At 39.6% G+C, this 19653-nt stretch overlaps 1 protein-coding gene across 2 annotated transcripts in view; it reads left to right on the forward strand.

The window, feature by feature from the left end:
- SORCS2 (sortilin related VPS10 domain containing receptor 2) overlaps positions 1 to 19653 on the forward strand; it is a 175954-nt gene that overhangs the window by 148938 nt on the left and 7363 nt on the right. For both annotated transcript variants that reach the window (XM_042465110.1, XM_042465111.1), the window contains exons 19-26: positions 2260 to 2446; positions 4939 to 5072; positions 8447 to 8570; positions 9651 to 9763; positions 10593 to 10718; positions 11367 to 11466; positions 13277 to 13379; positions 16671 to 16828. In XM_042465110.1, coding sequence (XP_042321044.1) covers positions 2260 to 2446; positions 4939 to 5072; positions 8447 to 8570; positions 9651 to 9763; positions 10593 to 10718; positions 11367 to 11466; positions 13277 to 13379; positions 16671 to 16828 — 1045 coding nt within the window. The remainder of the gene's footprint in view (positions 1 to 2259; positions 2447 to 4938; positions 5073 to 8446; positions 8571 to 9650; positions 9764 to 10592; positions 10719 to 11366; positions 11467 to 13276; positions 13380 to 16670; positions 16829 to 19653) is intronic.

Below are 19653 nucleotides of genomic sequence, written 5' to 3' on the forward strand. Positions count from 1 at the left end.
CCACCAGGTTCTTCATTACTGGTAGTTTGTTTGGAGCCCAAAGAATAACCTACATCTGCAGAAATCCCCACTAGGGGAAATTCCCCACATAGTATTTCCTTAAGACTAGCTTGGAACAAGTACTAGCAAGCCATTTCTTTTTAAAGAGCAGGTGGAAATACAAACTATAGGCACCTATTTTCTATTATCCTTTTTGATATCAGAACAGAAAAGGAATGGCATGCCATCTCAGGGCCCATCGACAGACAATAGACTGACATGACACTTATTTGTAGAGGATTAGAATAATGGCTCTCATTTTGGGATACTAAATTTTCCCCTCTGATGCTAAAATATCCTGGCATCTCGAGATGTCATGTGAATAATGTGAGGCCCCCCTTCTGCTCCCAGGAAATATAATGATCTGGGCACAGCAGAAGAGATAAGGTGACTAATCCTGGAGCATTATGATTCCTACAAGAGAGACTCTCCTTTGTCCATACCTTGTAGGAGATAGTCTACACCCTGGGCTACTGGGATGCATCAAGAAACCTGTTCTGTCCTCACTGTATTTTATTGTGTTTTTAATAGATGTTTTAATTGTAATTTGTTTAATCCTGTTTTAAGGGGGGGAATTTGGAACATAAATTTGTAAATGTGCATTTTAACATGTTGTAGCCGCTTTGATTGTCTTGTCACAGAAAAGCAGGATATAAATAAAAGATTTATTTATTTATTTATTTATTTATCAAGTTGCCCTGCCAACATTGCTGAATAAACCTGGGCAAGGGGACCCATCCAGCAGTCCTAACCCAAGAAATCCTGTAAAAGCCACTGAATGCATGAAGACCCCTCTATCCATAAATATAGAAAATCGTTAATGTCATTCTTTACCCATACACTGAGAAGCAAGCCAAATGATTTGTTGTCACTGCTGCAGCCCCCAAACTGGCCAATTCTGTCTGTTGGTGCAGTGCTGAGCCATCCCTTGAGAAGAAACAAGTGGAGATTTTTGCAAGGGGAGAAAGGAAATAAAATAATCCTGTCCCACAATGCAGGGGGCAGTATTTTCTGATTACTCATTCTCAAGCTCAATTTGAGATCACAGTGGAATCAGCACCTGTATCAACATTGCAGAATTCATGCAGTTTGATACCACTTTAACTGCCATGGCTCAATCCTATGGAATTCTGGGATTTGTAGTTTTGTGAGATATTTAGCCTTCTCTGTCCGAGATCTCTGGTGCCCCCCCAAATTACAAATTCCAGAATTCCATAGCATCAAGCCATCACAGGTAAAGTGGTGTCAAACTGTGTTATTTCTGCAGTGTGGTAGGAGCCAAAGACAGTGCAGAGGTTGAATTGACAGAGGAAGTAATGCTGGAAGGCCAGGCTGGATTAATCAAAATTAGGTTGGGCTAACTTTAGATTGGAGACTGGACTAATTTTCGCTATTGTTTAACCAAAACTATGAGGATGTCAGATACACACATTTTTGAAGGTATACATCTGAGAATTCAACAGCTTTGTAGTGTATATACTTTGCTCAGTACCTCAGGTGGAATGGGTAAGATAATTTTCTTCAGAGATTTTAATGATCCCTGTTTTAATTTCTGACTAGATCATCACATTTCTGATCTAAGCTGTCAAATAAAATGTTGGCATATGGGTCTCTATTATGAGCCTCTTTGTAACCTTGAGTTTTTATTGCTTCAATTAAAATCTGATATTAGATGTTGTCATTTAGTTGTTTCATATAAACTGTGAGAACTTGGAGCAATAAATTGGTTGCAGTCACTTCAGTCTGGCCAAATCAGGATATATTTTCCATTATCCAATATTTTACGTTCTAGATTGTTCTGGAAATTTTGTGGGAGAATAGTTAGGGGGGAAAACCCAAATCAATCTGAGGTCATCCTATCACTACCTCCTGTTTGTATTCTTCAATATTAGACTCATATGCTCTTTATTAACAGTACAGCAGGGATGGAGACCGAAATAGAGGATTCCTCTTCTGAATGCTCAGGAAGAAGTTTGGAATTCAAATCAAAGGGAAGCTTAATCAAATTGATTGAGTCTAGGCATCTGAGGATATATACTCAAGTTTACGAAAGCTCATGCCACCAATTTCTTTCTTTCAGTTAGTCTCAAAAGTGCAAAAAGATCCCTTTGCATACTGATTTTCCAGACTAACATGGCTATGTCTTTGAATTGTCTTTGGCTGAACATGTGGATTCTTTTAAAAATTGCTCTCATTTTGGTTATTCTTGGCTTTTCATAGGGAGATATTTTAAATACCAAGTACCAAGTGAATCTTGGTGATGGCGTTAAGGCAATGTATATGAACCTCACATTGACAGGGGAACCTATTCTGCACCGCTATGCAAATCCTGGGGTTTACCGTGTCTCAGTGGTGGCAGAGAACGCTGCTGGCCGAGATGAAGCAGTTGTGTTTATTCAAGTTCATTGTAAGTCTTTACTTCTTTTTCTTCATTTTCTCTAGTCTTTTGTCTCCATCATTATCCTTGTTATTAGCCTTAGCAGTACTAGTATTGTAGTCATGCTACTTTGCAACTGCCTGTAGAGGGATGTCTTTAGACATATTGGAGAAGAATTGAGACTTTAATCCATATTTGGCATCTAGGCTGTTTCTTTTTGAACACAAGGTGTGTCTGTTGAGTGTTAGTGGGGGAGGCTTCAACTTTATTGTGCCATCAGGGCTATGGTTAAAATAGTTAAATAAATGTAACCATATAGTGATTTCTTCTCATCCCTGGCCATTCAATTCAGCATACATACCGATAAAGCTTCTGCGCCACTACAAGAGAATTGTCACACATAATTTAAAAAGCAAATTCTGTTGTCATTTGTGCACTTCCATTTTTCCACCACTCCTGTAACATCCTGTATATACTCCACTATAAGTCGATCTCATGTATAAATCGAGGGCAGATCTGGGGACCAAAATTATGGATTTTGCTATGACTGGTGGATAGGCCAAGGGTAAAGTTTCAGAGCATGTAACAAAGGATCTAAAGATTGAAGCAAAGGAAAATAATGCCAAAGAACTCACAGAATTCCAGCAGGCATAACTGTTTGTGCTCACCCTAAAGGCTGGATGAATGAGAGAACAGAAGGGGGTTAGTACTTTCAGGACAAATTACCTTTCACCAGGGGATGGTTCCTTTTTAAATAAAGTTAAAGTACCTTCCATAAATTGACACATGGATAAGTTAACTCAGGGTTTTTGAGTCAATTTTGACTAAAATTTCTACACTTCTACATGAGTATATACAGTTGTTTATTTAAATATAAACCAAACTGTAAAGTCAATCAGCCAATGTTTATGTAGAGCTTCTTGTGTTCTAGGACTAAAGTGGTACAGGAAGCAGTAATTTAAATGACTTGTAAAGCCCTCGGGAACAGCCAGAAGGAGATCTCACTAAATACAAGTGTGTGCTTTTTTGGGCTGGGGGGCGGGGGGCAGGAAGATAAAATAAAGTAGGGAAAATAAAAGGGAAATAGTTTTTTGTGGGGTTTTCAGGCTATATGGACATGTTCAAGAAGAGTTTCTTCCTGGGAAATAAATTAGGTGAATTGCAAGAGATGAAATAACATCACAATAGGAATTGCAAGCCAAGCAATCAGGAAAAGATGGGCATCTCTAACACATCATTTGTCCTTGTCAGAGACAGTTGTTCCCACACTGCCCCATTCCTCATTTTCCTATTTGTACCATCAAGGGAATTGCACTGATTCTGTTCCCTTCTTAAGGAGTTTTGTTGTTGTTATTGTTGTTGTTGTTGTTTAACAAAAAAAATGACAGAATCAGTGGGAAAACACAGGACGAAATCATGTGTGGATTGTCATGGCCTGGTTTGTTGTTGCTGTGTGCCTTCAAGTAATTTCCAACTTATGGAGACCCTAAGGTGAACCTATCATGGGGTTTTCTTGCCAAGTTTCTTCATAAAGGGTTTGTTATACCATCATCTGAGGCTGAGAGTGTGTGACTTGTCCAAGATCACCCACCAGGTTTCCATGGCTGAGCCAGGATTTGAACCCTGGTTTCCATACTCCTAGTCCAATACTCAATCACAACACCACCCTGGCTCTTTCATGTCATGCCTTGGACTCTCCATTAAATCTAATGTCTTATCACACCATGGTGTTATGGAGTCATAGTGATGCATTAGTCCCACTATTGCCTAAGCCTTATCGCATGACACAATTGCTCTTCTGTTGTTTTCCCATGAGAGATTGTTTTGAAAGTGTTTCTTTTTATTAACACACCAAAAAAAATCATTAATGGCCTCCTTTCCTGCTCCTTTCTTGCTGTGATTTCTCATGCAGACGTTCAGTTGTGCTTTTATGGTGTTTTTGGATGGTCAGTGGGCATGCTTTGGGTGGTTCACTGCCCTTCCCACCCTGCCTCCTTTTCCAGTCCCATTCCAGGGGTTCTCTCTCTCAAGATGTTACTTGTCCAGTGCCCACACTACCAAGAAGTGTTGGGCTTTAAATGATTGCTATATAAGTATTTACAAGTATTGTTACCCTCCTTACACCAACATATAACCTGGCTGCCCAAATAATGTTCATTCAGTGCTTTTAGGGGACACTACTCAAGGTTGGTTTGCTCAGTGGATATAAACAGGCTTGGAACATTCACACAATCTCTTCAACATTTCAGGTTTCAATATTCAGGGTAATTTGATTTTAAATAAGACTTACTTCCTCCATTTTCTTACACATTTCATTGAGAATGCACTATAGGAATGTGGTTAACCTCATCATTGTGGTCATTCACCTCAACCTCTTCACAGTGTGCTCTCTGGAATTTGCCTGAGAAATGCTGAAGTAATGTATATCACACTCAGAGCCTACTTGGATGAAATTGCTGAAAAGTTGTAGACCAATTTGAAAAATTAATGGCTTCTTAATTAATGTTTGGGACTCTTTCCAGTTCCGCTACAGGCTTTACATTTAGAAGTAGTTCCTGTTATTGGCAGAAACCAGCAGGCGAACCTGTCAGCCGTCATCCTGCCAAGGAATGCAAACTTCACACTGTTTTCCTGGTGGATAGGAAACAACCTTCAGGTATTGAAAAGCAATTGCATCCAACTTTCCTAGTATTTAAAACTTTTTTTTCCAGTGGAATATTACAAGAAATCTCGAAGAAACATGTTCCTAAAACAACCAGCTTTATACTCTTGGGTCATAGTATGTTGTTGAACTTTTGTGTATTGTATATCCAACATGTCTCCTTGGCATTTCCCTTCGCATCTTTTCCAGTATAGTCTCAGTTTCCCTTGCAATTTACCATCTTTGTGGGGGTGTCTTTTGAATAGCAGTACTAAGAACCATTTCTCTGGAAGGGTCATAAAAAGGATGTTTATGTATGTAATTGGGAGTGTATGTGCAAACGCAGATACACACACTCATGTGTCATCTATTTTACATTAAGTTTCAAACACTTTTTTTGCTTACTTTTCTCAGATTGGCTAATTTTTCAGGTCTTCTCATTGGCTCAAGAGCCTTCTCTGCCAATTTCAGTTAGATTAGATTTTTAAAACGAGAGAAAGGGTGCGAGTAATTCAAACACAAATCTCTTGGCAGATCAAGAGAATTCCTTCCAGTTGGAACTGGTGATCTTGATGTAATCTTCCTCCTTTTCCTTCATTCTTTGTTCTGGGACTGTGTGCTTGGCCAAGAATGCAGCCAGTCCTTATTTGCCACCTAGTCCCAAGCCCTTGCAAATAGTTGCAACCTAAAGAACTGAGGAAAGCAAATATGTTGGGGTCTTGGCAAGGATCTTGTTCAGGATTTGCCAACATGCCAGGTAGCTAAAAACTCTTTCTTTTTGACTTTTTTGTTTTTGTTTTTTGTTCTAACAGAATTCTCATTTTGCTATTTTTTTGTGTGTGTTTTCTGACAGTATTCATGTATATTTTTCTTTTTGAGTACTATATAAACATAAATTCGGATTTCTATTACATTTTTTTAGTTTGTGAAGTCGAAGGCTTTCATGGCTGGCATCCATAGTTTTTTGTGGGTTTTTCGGGCTGTCCGGCCATGTTCTATAAGAGTTTATTCCTGACATTTCACCAGCAGATGCTAGCCACAGATGCTAATGAAACGTCAGGAATAAACTCTTATAGAACATAGCCACATAGCCTGAAAAACCCACAAAAAACTATTTTTTTAGTTTGTTACTTTTCATGTTGTACCACAAATCTTTCACCCACCATCTTCTCTCATGTCAGGTTTGGCTCACATGTAACAGACAATGCTTCTGTATTTAGGGGTTCTTTTCATAAATAGCAACCCTTTAGGATTGGGATAAATGGTCTGGATACACGTGACAGCTCAATGAAAATTTCTGCTTGCTGCAGAATGTCTCAGAAGCAAATCATCTGTAGACGTGTGTTTTAAAAAGCTCAAAGCCTTTTGAGAGTTGGTAGAGTATAATTTTGAGGCCTGGGCTGCATATATAGTCCCAATTGCTGAGACTAGCAATTGGATTTAGTCCATGGGTTTAGACCATGGTTTTAGGTTCCAGGCATTAGGTAAGCGACCAGTCCTAGATGGGGTCATACTTCCTCTGAACATACAAGTGTATTCCTACATCCATCTCTGTACTAAAGGCCCAAATGGAGTCAGTGGCTTAGAGCACTTCATGCCTTCTTCAACAGGCCTATCTGCTAGAGCCTTTCTTAGACATGGATAATTTAACCACTGTCATTCATGACACTAGTAACTTTCCAATTAGAGTATGTGGAACTAGAAGATGATTTGGAATCTGCAGCTGGTGCAAAACACAGCAACTGGATTGCTGATTGAGATGGCTTATGGAAGCCTCTAGAATTAAAGACATTGCCCAGGCTGTCAGTATGTTCCCAGCTTGAAGTCACTGTGTTGGTAATGACATTTAAAATCCTAGATGGCTTGAGACCTCAATATTTGAACTACTCCCCATATGTGCATACCTGAGGAATGAGATCTGCTGGAGAACTCCTACTCTGTGTCGCATCAGTGGGTGAAATACATTTTTAAATTGTTTAAATTCATTTTATATAAAACATATTTGTCTTTTGTTAAAGGTTGAGATGATTATAGATTTGTTGCATATATTTGCTTGTAGCAGGCACATGCTAATTAGCATATGCACTGAAATTCTATTTAAAAAAAAACAAGATGAAGATGACAGAAGAAGATATGGAGCTTAGGCCTGTCTAGAAATGTGGTTCTCACTAGATCTTGACCCCTTTCTTCCAAATCCTTGATGCCTTGAAACAGTCTGTTGTTATTCCATGCTCTCTGTGCACTCTGGAGCATTTGCCAGGGTTAAGCTTCAGCGAGAATACAGGTTCCAAAGTTGTTCTTTAGTGAGCTCTCATGCAATTGAAGCCTTGCTTTGATCAAATGAAAACACCACATTTATGTATTTACTTATTTAGAGTTTACCATCTTCCTTTCCACCCAGAAAAGGTGCTCAACAAGAACAAAAGCCTAAATGAGATATAGTTGACCCTCCACATTAATGGGGGTTAGGGGAACAAGACGCCTACAAATGTGGATAATCCACAAATAAGGTGAGCCCCCTTCCACCTCTCCTCCAATCCATGGAACAGCTGTCTCAGGCATGAGCAGGGCCGGGAGAGAGCTCGCGAATAACCAAATTTATGAATGTCAAGTTCATGAAGGTGGAGGGATCACTGTACTTCATCATCAATTTTTTGACAACTACGATGTTATCAAGATTTTTCTTCATCCTTGATGAATTTGCTTCAGCGCCTAAATCAGTGGTTCCCAACCATTCTAATGCTGTGACCCTTTTACAGTTCCTCATCCTGTGGCGACCCCCAACCATACAATTATTTTCATTGGTACATGCAAATATGTGTTTTCTGATGGTCTTAAGCGACCCCTGTGAAAGGGTCATTCGACCCCCAAAAGGGCCCCGACCCACAGGTTGGGAACCACTGGCCTAAATGAACATGTATCCATCCCACCTTTAGCCCTCCAATTATAGACAACTAATTTGTTAGGTTGTTTTGTCAACTTTTTACTCTTTTTATAGTTCAGTCATCACCTTGTTTTAGGGGTTGTATGCTGGTGGCCATCCTCTTTGTTTCATGGAATGCCCAGGAATGACTCAACAGCAAAGGCATTTTTGGGGAGCAAAGATGGTGGATGCCTGCAGGTGATACCCCAAAATAAATCTTCCTGTGGCATTAGCACATTAAAAAGCATTTAAAAAGGGGAAAAGACTGCTGCCAATGGCATGTCCTCTCAAACCTTTCCATTTTGCTTCCGGCTCCAAAATTCAGCCAGCATACCCCTTAAAGAATCCTTCCCCTTCTCCAAGTTTCAAGCTATAAATTCACAAGTCAAAAACTTTGGTTTTGACTTTAATTTTTTCTCTCCTTGCCTGCTCCCCATCCTTCTCTCTCTCCTCCCTCCCTTTTTAGCCAGTTCTTACACTGGAGAATTTTTTGGTGACCAGTTTTGAAGAGGTTGGGGAAGTCAGAGTTACAGTCCAGGCTTCCTGTGGCAACTCTATGCTCCAGGATTCCAAGATTGTCCGGGTTTTGGGTGAGGCCCTTTCCTTTATATTGTTTGTTTTGTACTATGCAGATTTTACACCTTTACCAGCTAGTTGCGGATGGAGTCTGTTCTGAATTGTCACAGCTCTGTGGGTGCGTCAGCTGTGAAAATTAGACATTCTGGCACACATTAACTCCTGGGACATAAATTTCACTCCTTCATTTGCTGTTTTGTTGCATGTATACATGTATAATTCAACATGTATAATGCATACATGTATAATGCAGCCCATTAGTTTCCGGGCAAGATACAAGGTGTTGGTTTTAACCTTTAAAGCCCTACATGGCTTGGCTCCAGAATACTTGCAGGAGCGTCTCCTTCCATATAACTCACCTCACACATTTTGTTCCTCTGGGAAGAACCTGCAACAATCTAAGAAGACTAGGTTGTCTGCGGTGACTCAAATGACCTTCTTATCTGCTGCTCCCAGGCTCTGGAATGACCTGTCGCATGAGATCTGTCATGTTACCACCTTGGAAGCCTTTAAAAAGGCAATCAAGATGGATCTCTTTCAGCAGGCCTTCCCAGATCAGCCTCCTTGACCTGCCTCCCCCTACTACTAGTAGTACTGCTGCTGCTGTTGTTATTCCTACTGCTCCTAACATTGATATTGACATTGGTACCGATATCACCATCCCTGCCCTCCCCCTCCTATAAGATAACCTTTCCTGCACAATTCACCCACAATGTTTTTATTTTATTATGCTTGTATTGGCATGTTTTTACATTATCTGCTGTTTAATCCTATTTTATGGTTTGGAGTCATATTTTATGATGGGGGAGGGCTGGGTTCTTGGGATTCTTCTTTTTTAAACTGTAATTTTAATTGCATGCTATGTCATTTAACTGTTGCAATCCACTTTGATTACGTGAGAAAAAGCAGAATATAAATTACTATTCTTATTCTTCTTATTATTAGCTGTTCTGTCTTTTCTGATGTCAAGAATTTGAGATAGGAAGAATGTAGGTAATGATTTCAAAATGCTGCCAGTGATTAAAAACTTTTTGTAGTTCCCATACTCATCTTTCAATTTATGATTCAGTCTTATTTTCTCTGCCTTTTATCAGACCATTTTCAAGTACTTCCATTAAGATTTTCTGAACATCTGGATGTGTACAATCCAAACATACCAGCCTGGCGGGAAGACATTGGTCATGTGGTAACACAACGGATAGCAAAGGTGCTCTGATCCATTGCTTCTCTTTCTCTCTGTCTCTCTCTCTCTCTGTCTCAAGCTGTATAACCTGAAGGGTCATCAAAATTCTTACTCTGGTTGCATTATTATAAACCATACTTAAGGCCATTCTGAAAAATTATATGCAGTTTCATATTGTATATATACAAAATCGTAGAAGACTCCCCCTCAGCCATACCTTAATTGGGAAACTGAAGAAGAATTGTTTGTACAGGACCATCATTTGTTAAAAAAAAAAACAACAGAAAAAAGAATATAATCTGCAAAATAGTTGCTTTTACAGTCATCATTATCAAGGTGCTTTGATGCTAAAATGGATGTAGATATCACCAATATGGATTAGGTAAACTTTATGTCTGGATTTTACTCTTGTTTTATGTATTGTGAGGGAGATTGTAGCTCTGTAACAATGTACCTCAGACTGCTAACCCCACCTTCAAATTATATAAACTGCAAAGGGCACTAGGTATCAACATAATGACAACACAGTGTAATGACAAACACATGCATACATTAAAATTAAAAATAATGAGTGTTTTTAAAAACCCAAACCCACTGGTCATCCCAAGATTCAAGTTTCCAGGTTTAAGACACATGCATTCTCTGTTATTGTTATTACAGATAAATTACTTACATTTTTCTAATCATATTTCTGATTACAATTCTTTCCCCTCCATATCAAAGAGCTTTTCAAATTTTGCAGTTTGTGCTTATATCTGAATAAAAGATCAAATTCAGGATATGCTAATGGAGCTACAATTGAGCAATTCAGTGACAGAGCAAATACGTTTCTGCATGGTTTTTCTACCTTCAGGAAACAGGCATACCTGAAGAAGGTCTTGTGACCGTGGTAAAACCTGGACTGCCCACAACAGCAGATTTACATGTTCTTCTCTCAATGAACCACTTGAAAAGGAAAAGAACCATGTCTACTGATAAAGTAAGCAAACTGATGAGTTTTATTTTCATTACAGTCTCTGTTGACTTCATCTCACTCCTGATCAAATGAAAGCCAATGTTTTGGTTTCCGTCGCCTCTATAAATGTGTCGAATCTTTTTCACTCACTGTCTTCAAGGTACTTTGGGAAGGGACTGTACTGCATTGTACTTCCCATAGTCAATTTGCAGTTACCATTGTAGCTGAAGAGCTCATTCTGTGCCATTGTATCCCTACAATTTAAGGGTAATGGTTTCATACCCCTCATCCCTAGGAACTGACAGCACTGGCATAAGGAATAATCACTTCACCCACCACATCCCATGTGGTGTCTCAGTATTAGTGGTGCAGCATGAAAGACATCCCATTAGGTTGCAGAGCAAGGTATGATTCATGTGCTGAATGGCTACATTCTGATTTCTTGACTACCTTTCAAGGAGTGCAAAGCACTGAGCTTTCAATTGGTATAATGTGATATGGAAAAACATTATGCCTAAGTACATCACACATTGGTACAATCAGAGTCTCAGGAAACATCTTCCATTTCCTCTGTTCTGGATATCTGGAAATGTAATGGATTTGGGATCTTTTTGATTTAATATTCTGGTTCCCAATGTAGAACATGGCTAACATTACTGTTCTTGTTTTCAGAGAATAGCTGCTATTAAACAGTCTTTGAAAGCCCATAATATCACTTTCTTCACAAGAGGAGGACAGTGGGTCTTTGTGACGTTAGATGGCTCTGATTCAGGTAAAATATGTGCACCGCCCTTTTGACAATCAGTAGAGTCCCTTCCGGGGGTGGGGGGATGTTTCCATAGGCTTAAATCCAACTTTGGGCTATAGAAAGAGAAAAGAATCTTTAGCCAGCAGGTCTGATCCAACCCATGAGTAGTCCCAAGCTCTGGGAACAACCTTTTCCCTTCTGAAACCCCACTTCCTCACCAAAATTTTGCTCTTTAGACTGAATTTTGATCTCTAAATTGTGAGATGTTTGCCTTCCCAATTGGGGAATCATGCTTCTTATTGCTGATCAGTGATTTGCAGTAACAGCAAGATTTCATGCCAATCACCTTTCCCCACTTGGAAAGTGGTTGGGGCAGAATTCCCACCCTTGTTGTTGATCATTGATTGGAGATGACATTAAAAGTGTCCCTGTCCTGTTCGCCTGCCCAGTTGTAAAGGCAAACAGGGGAAAACCCTGCTGTTATGGAGATTCAGAGATGATCACTTAGGAAGGCAGTTGGTGAGCCAGGAAATAATGTTAGTTATTTTTAAATCAATAATTGGGGTTCATACAGGGATTCCTTTTGTCTTACCATTAGCTGTCCAAGGGGAGGTAAGGAATGTGAGGAGGGACTTTCTCTGTAAAGACATGGAATGATATGCCTCTCTCTGCACAAAGAAAATAAAAATGGACTCGGTAGGAAGGAAGGGGGCAGGAGCCAGACGATATATGAGGCTTAGCCAACAAGTCTCATTCCAGGGGCGTCTGGCCCTGGGAAGAGGAGAGTTTGCTACTCTTATTTACAAGACATCTCTTAGTATGATAGGAATTTCTGTGTCTCTCTTCCCAGCCCAGATCTTCTTGTCAACAGAAAAATTTTTCTGTGGGATTTCTCAGTCCTCTGGAGCAGATTTTGACAACATGCACACTGCTGTGTGGGTGGGAGGAATCACTGTTGAATCCAGTCCCCATGTTGACGATAGTAGCAATACTGGTTATCAGTTCAGAATTCTTCAATAATAGCAATTAAGTTTATATACAGAGACTTGAATATGCAAATTGCTGTGAATCAACCGTTTCAATAAACTTCAAAATTGAAAAGATAGATTTTGAAATGAGGCCACATGGAATTAAGATTAAGTAACCTACTTTGGTTAAGAAAATGAAAAAAAATGGTTTTGAATATGTTATATGGAAGAAAATCCTACTGAAGTAAAGACAATGGTCTTCCAGAAATACAAATAGGGTTGGTATGCTAATCCCACTAATTTAACTAGGACATGGCTCTACAATTGTTTGATAGAGACCTGTCTCCAGGAATGGCAGGGGCATGTGAAGAAGATGAGAAATGCCACAAATTGGTAAATGCATCCCATCACTTATAACAAACTTGGTAGTCTGGGAAGGATTTCCTTTGGATTCTAGAATTCCAGACAGCCCTTCGCAACTAGATGTGCCCTATCTACCTATAAAATGACTCTCTAAATGCAAGCACTTATAAACAATTTACAACAAGAGTGTATTACCTTTTACTGTAACCATCAAAGCAGTTTGAAATGCTTTCAGTAAGTAGCCATATAATTTCTAAAGCCCAGGTCCTATATAAATGATGATGGTGATGATACCTAATGTAAATATGTAAGTACATGCTATATAAAGTATATGCTATATGAATATGAAGCATATGCTATGTAAACTATATACTGATAATGTATCCTAATGTGAATTGCAGATAATATTTGGGAGTATGATTTCAGCATTTTTGTGCTAATGCTAAACAAAGAAGCTAATTATGCTCAGGACTGAACTGATCAGTGTGGCTCTCTGATTTCAGATTCTCAAAGCATTGGAGGAGGTGGAGGGTACTGGGCAATAATGGCCCTTTTTGTAATCTCTCTGGTGGCTGTAGGAGCTATCATCCTGTACAAGTTTAAAAGGCAAGTAATTCTGCATACATGCAGGATCTGTACATATAGCAGGCTTTGCATATTATTCTTTGGGATGAAATACAATATACTCCTTTTAATATTTATTTATATTCCACCTTTCCCTTGCAGAATCAAGGCAGATTACAAAGCAAAGGGAGCAAAATACAAAATACAAAGTTAGGGAGAGTCATGGTCTGGCTACTGGGGACCAACTAAGGCCATGCTATCAAAGTAAATTAATTTGGGCTGCTTTAACTATTAGATAGTCTCAGGGCTATTTTTATTCCATCTCTGACCTTTGCTGCCAATGTTTCACATGTATTATGTGAAACAGAAACAAACAGCAAAACGAATGAGTGGCAATAGCACTCCCCCCCCCCCCCCCCATAAGCCTTATTATACAAAGTTAAGTGATTTAAACAAACACATATTAAGGCAACATGGATACAAGGAATAATGGGCTTGTTACATCCCTTAACTTTAAACTGGAGAAACCACAGACTGAATTTGGGATCCCTGCTTTCACTGCTCTTTGCAAACCACACTTCTTGTTTGGAGTTTGGGAGGCAGAGAGGATGCAGTAATTCTCCACCTTTGAGTCATTTTAAGTGATATTCTTGGCCAAACACAGTTTATGAGAAAGGATCCCAAGACAGCATTTCCTAATATGACAACAATTAAGTGATGGGCTTTGGGAGGCTTTGTTGAATGATGTCAACTTTAAAACAAAAGCCCTTTTGAAGGATCCAATAACAAAATGTGTCCCTAAGGGTTAATAGTGACGACTATTATGCCATTCTTTGTAAATTCTATGATCTGTTCAGAAAATCAACATTCCAAGTAATGAATTAATGGGTGCTAATTTAATGAATTCAGATTATTAATTCAAGTTATTAATGTTGAGAACCAGCTTGGTGCAGTGGTTTAAATGCTGGACTATGACAGTGGAGAACAGGGAACAAATCCCTGCTCAGCCATGAAACCTACTGGGTGACTTTAGGCAAGTCACACTCTCAGCCTCAGAAGGAGGCAAAGGCAACCACCCTGTGAACAGATCTTGCCAAGAAAACACTGTAATAGGTTTGACTTAGGGTTGCCATAAATAGGAACCGACTGGAAGGTACACAACAACAAATCATTCATGTTGCCACTGGACATGAATAAATCAATTTCTAGTCCCTGCCTTTGAACTGGCAGGCACAGTGGAAGTCCTGTGCTACCCAGGTAAATGCCATCTTCCTCTGTGCTGAATTTATGCAGAGGGTGAAATGATTTTCTTCTGCCTGAACATGAAGGTGAATTGCAGAATCTGGAATGGCCAATGAAATTCACTCTCATTAAGCAAAAGGAAGGTAATTTAAACACTGGATAGACAGAGGAGTCTTGTGCAGCCTCTGGAGCATTCCACTCTCTGTTAAAACTCAGTGGAGTAGAAACTGGTGCTTCAGTATTCATTGGTTGCCAGATATTCTGCTTTGTCATAAATACCATCACTGTAAGAGTCAGGGAGTGGTGTTCAATTGACTTTAAATATAGTCACAAGTCAAACTAAACAGAGTTACTAAAGATCTAGTTTTTTTGTTATGAGTAACAGGAAATCAAGGCAATTGGTTGTTCTAAAGACAAATTTTTAAACAAAAGCTCACCTTAGGTTTCCTACAGACAAAATTTTTAATGTGCAGTTGTCTTGCCTCATTCACGGAAATTCCAGGAGGTTTAGATTTTGTCATCTTCCATTTATAACCGTCCTGCCTTTCAATCCATTTTTCTTTCCACAATAAATGAAAACATAATCAAGAGAAAATGGAAAACGGAAGCACTATATATGAGGGCGTAATGGCTCTGCAAATCCAAATAGGAAAGTATTATAAGTTAGAAATAAATTTCTCTGTTAGTTTCTGTGACATTGTACGGCCAAATTTAAGATTGCTTGAAGTGATTTCACTTTCCATTTAATATTTGTGACATGCAAATTTCACAGTGCATTGTGGCAATAAGGGTTTCCTTAGCCTGGAGAAGAGACGGTTAAGAGGTGATATGATAGCCCTGTTTAAATACTTGAAGGGATGCCATATGGAGGAGGGAGCTGACTTGTTTTCACTTGCTCCAGAGACTAGGACCCGGAACAATGGATGCAAGCTACAAGAAAAGAGATTCCACCTCAACATTAGGAAGAACTTCCTGACAGTAAGGGCTGTCCGACAATGGAACAAACTCCCTCGGAGTGGAGTGGAGTCTCCTTCCCTGGAGGTCTTCAAACAGAGGCTGGATGGCCATCTGTCGGGGATGATTTAATTTGGATTTCCTGCATGGCAGGGGGTTGGACTGGATGGCCCTTGCGGTCTCTTCCAATTCTATGATTCTAAAAAGGCAGAAGCCTTCAGATGAAAAAAAACCCTGATATTGATTTGACAGATTACGTTTAATTCAGTACAGTATGTAACATGCCCTCTCTATGCTTCCACCAGCCATTAAAACAGATTTTTCAACAGAACATATTAGTTTAAATCCTTCTAGAGAGTGTTGCACCTTCAGAAATTTCCATTGTGATCAACTGTTGCTTTTTTGCTGTTTTGTGGCTGAATTCTAAAAAATTCATTTCAGCATCAAGAGCAGTACCAAACATAGGAATAAGTAACACTGGTGTTGGGGTAGATTTTAAATTGCAAAAACTCTCAACAACACCCCACATAGCCAGGTCCCCAAGGAGAATCCACTGTGAGTGGCTAAAATATGTGTGTCTATATATGTATTGTTCAACACCCTCCTCCCAAAAGCAGCAATACATTTATGAAGATATCTCCAGGCCTATGCATACCTAGGACTAATCTCTTGAACTCAGCTGCTGACTTACTTCTGGCTGCTTAGATTTTGATCAGTAGAATGCACTGAGCTCTAACAGCAAGAGCAAAGCAAAACAAAGAGCTTAGTAAAAGAGAGTAAAATAAAAATAAAACTTCTGCTGGCTGAAATATGACACGGCTTTCCGTTCCTGTTAAAATGAGTTACCTTAGTTTCAAACTATCTTGCAAAAATGACCACTTCGGCTACTAGGGTGAAGTAGGAATCCCGCCAATGAAAATAAAAGTGGCATCCATCCTCTCCTTGACCCAGTTGTAGCTGTATGCAACAAGTTGTGGTTCTGGGTTGCAAAGGCTCAAACCTTTCAGCATCCAAAAGTATTTCTAGCCACATGGATCTATACATCCACAGCTCCTGCGTGTGCTTCCACATGTGGTTCACTTTTGAAGGATCCGTATAAAACACTATAATGTTCAAATTCTTTCTTATGCCCTTAAGGAAATTACCAGGCAGAAATGTCTATGCCCAGATGCAAAATGAAAAAGAGCAGGAGATGACCAGTCCGGTAAACCACAGGGAAGATACCCAAAACATCATCCAAGGGGAGGAATTCATTGATGATGATCTTGACTGTCAAACCCTAGGAAATGCAAGAGGTAGGTACACACTGACCTTTATCACTGATATGTTTCTGGGGCAAGATCCCAGGCTGAATAACAACAGCAGCAGCATCAAATGCTATATTGTTGCCACAGTCACCAGATAAATTACACTAATGTTAGTAATCTGGCCCAGATCTTTAGGGTCCTGATGCTGCATGAAGAAGAGAAAGAACATTGTAATAATAATGGCAATGAGTGTAAATCTTAGTGATAACTTGAGAAGTGCAATAAATGTTAGTGACCCGAATTCTTTTTTTTAAAAATGCATCGTCAAAACATTTCTTTGTCTCGGTTTCATAACTATTAAGCAATGAATAGCAGTTGTGTGTGTCAAAGTGCAAAGAAAGGTTTTCTTCATTGTACTGAATTCATTGTGGGCTTGCAGCTGAGTTCTGACATGAGCATTCTGGATTTTTAAATTATATATTAGCTAAATTTAGATTTATGAGAAAGTAAATGAAGGATATATTAGATTAGTGTAACATATAATACTTTATATGTTGACTCTCTCAGATTAGTAACGGAGATGAGCAGTAGTCGGACATGACTTGAAAATCACATTAAAGAATAAACCTTTACCTTTAGTTGCAAATTGACTTTTAAGCTCAGTCTTTTGACTTGTCTAGGGAGTTGAGGCTAGTCCTGTCATTTAGTTCCTTAGTGTAGGAAGAAAGGCAGACCAGAGGTAGACCATTAAGTATAAAGAGACAGTGACATCAGGCAGCAAAATATCTTGGGCCAGTCCTGAACAGACCTGAACACTAGAGGGAGTGAAGAGGCCATGATAAAATTTCTTAACCAGGCAGAGTAGGTCCTATATTGAATGCAGTGAGACTTATATCTGACCAAGCATGAATAGGATTGTGCTGTTAACATCTAAAACATTAGTTTGAAGCTCTTTCAAAACATTAATCCAGACAGTCAGGATGGAGGTTGGCATTGGGGGAAGAAATGTATAAAGAAAAGTATGAAGTCAAAATAGTCTCAAGGTTACCAGGCTTCAAGCAGTCTGAAGCTGACTGTAACATCGAGGCAAATAATGGCCTGTTCCAGACTGCCAAAATAAAGCTTCTTCGGGTCTCTTTGGAGGTATGCTGTTTAAATGATGCCTGGGTCCTAAGAGTCCGGAGGTCGCGCCAAAGCCACACTCCATTCCTAAGCACTGGAGGGCAGCTTTGGTGCAGCTTCCGGATTCTTCGGATGCATGCATCATTTAAACAGCATACCTCCAAAGAGACCCGAAGCAGCTTTATTTTGGCAGTCTGTAACAGGCCAATGTTTCAGAAAACTCTAAGGCAGGATATGGGTAACTTGTGAACTCTTAGATGTCCTTGGTCTTCACCTCCCACTTTGCCTCACCATTGACTATGCTTGCTAGGGTGATTGGGAGCTGCAGTCAAAGAATATCTGCAGGGCCACACCATCTTCCTCCTACTCTAAGGTTTTTCCTTTATTTGAATACTACTTGTTTTGCTTCCTGAAAAATCCCTTTTGGTGTAGTGGTTGAGGACTTAAGTCCTTTTCTGTCAAATGAGGAGTTTGATGACATTGATAATCCATCCTGAACAAATCCCTGAGGGGGCAGAGACCGCCATGGAAAGTGAGCTGCAGACCGCAGCAGTGCCTCCATCTTCTTTGCCTGATGAAATAAGAGCAGCAAAGCTCCCCCAAGTTATCTGCTGGAAAAGCTTGGATGATCACTGGGTCCAAATTTGAATGGGTTCTTGTCAGCTCACATTATGACAACTTTGGTAAAAATGACCTGAGATGAACGCATACTCTAACACTTTTGCCACCATATTTGGTTCAGAAGTTCTCAAAGGCTATGATCCGCAATTTGCCATGTAAGATTAAGATCAGAACCAGCCTTAGTATTTGGCAGAGTGAGGAGCTTGCCCTAGGCAGCAGGTGCTGGAGCCAGCAATGGCAGATACTGAACAATTCTCACTCACTTTCCCCATCCTCTTGAGACTGTATCCTATAATGGCATGCTTCTTGTTTCTGACCTAGTTTGGCCTAGTTGGTTTTTTTGTCAACATCTCACCAAATTGCATTTCTTTCAATGAGTTATGGACAACACTGTTGGGAAAAGGGCCTTTTGTTGATCTCAGGTTACTCAGTCCAGCAGGCATCATGTCATGTGTGTTCATGCATTGTCGCTGCTGCTTTGCAGCATTTGTTTGAGGGAGCAATGCATGAATGGTGGCAAGAGACTGGAGCATAGAGCTGGATGTGGTGTGATGACTATTTTTTGTCCATTAAGCTAGCTTACTTCCCTCTTGTACAACGAAGAACACTGTTAAATGTTCAATTAAGATGCTGATGTCACCAATCCCAGTTTGATGTCTGCATATAGAAAGGGGGGCAACATCCTAGGTTTTGTCTCAGTAAAATATCTTGGGACAAGCCTGATTAAGGGTCCTTCACATAATATGGAAGTGTTGTTCTTATGTTCAGCCTCTCATTTAAATTGACCTTTTGTAAGTACTTAGTAATTGTTAATGGCTGACAAATGCACACATTGCTAATGTTCTTGTGGTTCTAAGTTTTACCACTGACATGGGACCACTTTCTTGCTGGATTGAATGGATGAATTTGAGGTTTTGTGGCCTCACTTAAAACAGTGATGAGAAAGGAAGATATAGCACTACTGACTCACTACCTTCAACTGTCTCGGAGGTAAATGCAGTAGTGCTTGTAATCTTTCTCAGATTCCTGTCATATATAAGGCTCTGTTTGAAAGATCAGTAATTTGTCATCATATTCTGAACGAAACTGCTGGCATTTCTTGCATCCTTGGCAGGATCTGAGCTGCTGTG

The sequence above is a fragment of the Sceloporus undulatus genome, chromosome 4 (genome assembly GCF_019175285.1).
Source record: "Sceloporus undulatus isolate JIND9_A2432 ecotype Alabama chromosome 4, SceUnd_v1.1, whole genome shotgun sequence".
NCBI lineage: Eukaryota > Metazoa > Chordata > Lepidosauria > Squamata > Phrynosomatidae > Sceloporus > Sceloporus undulatus.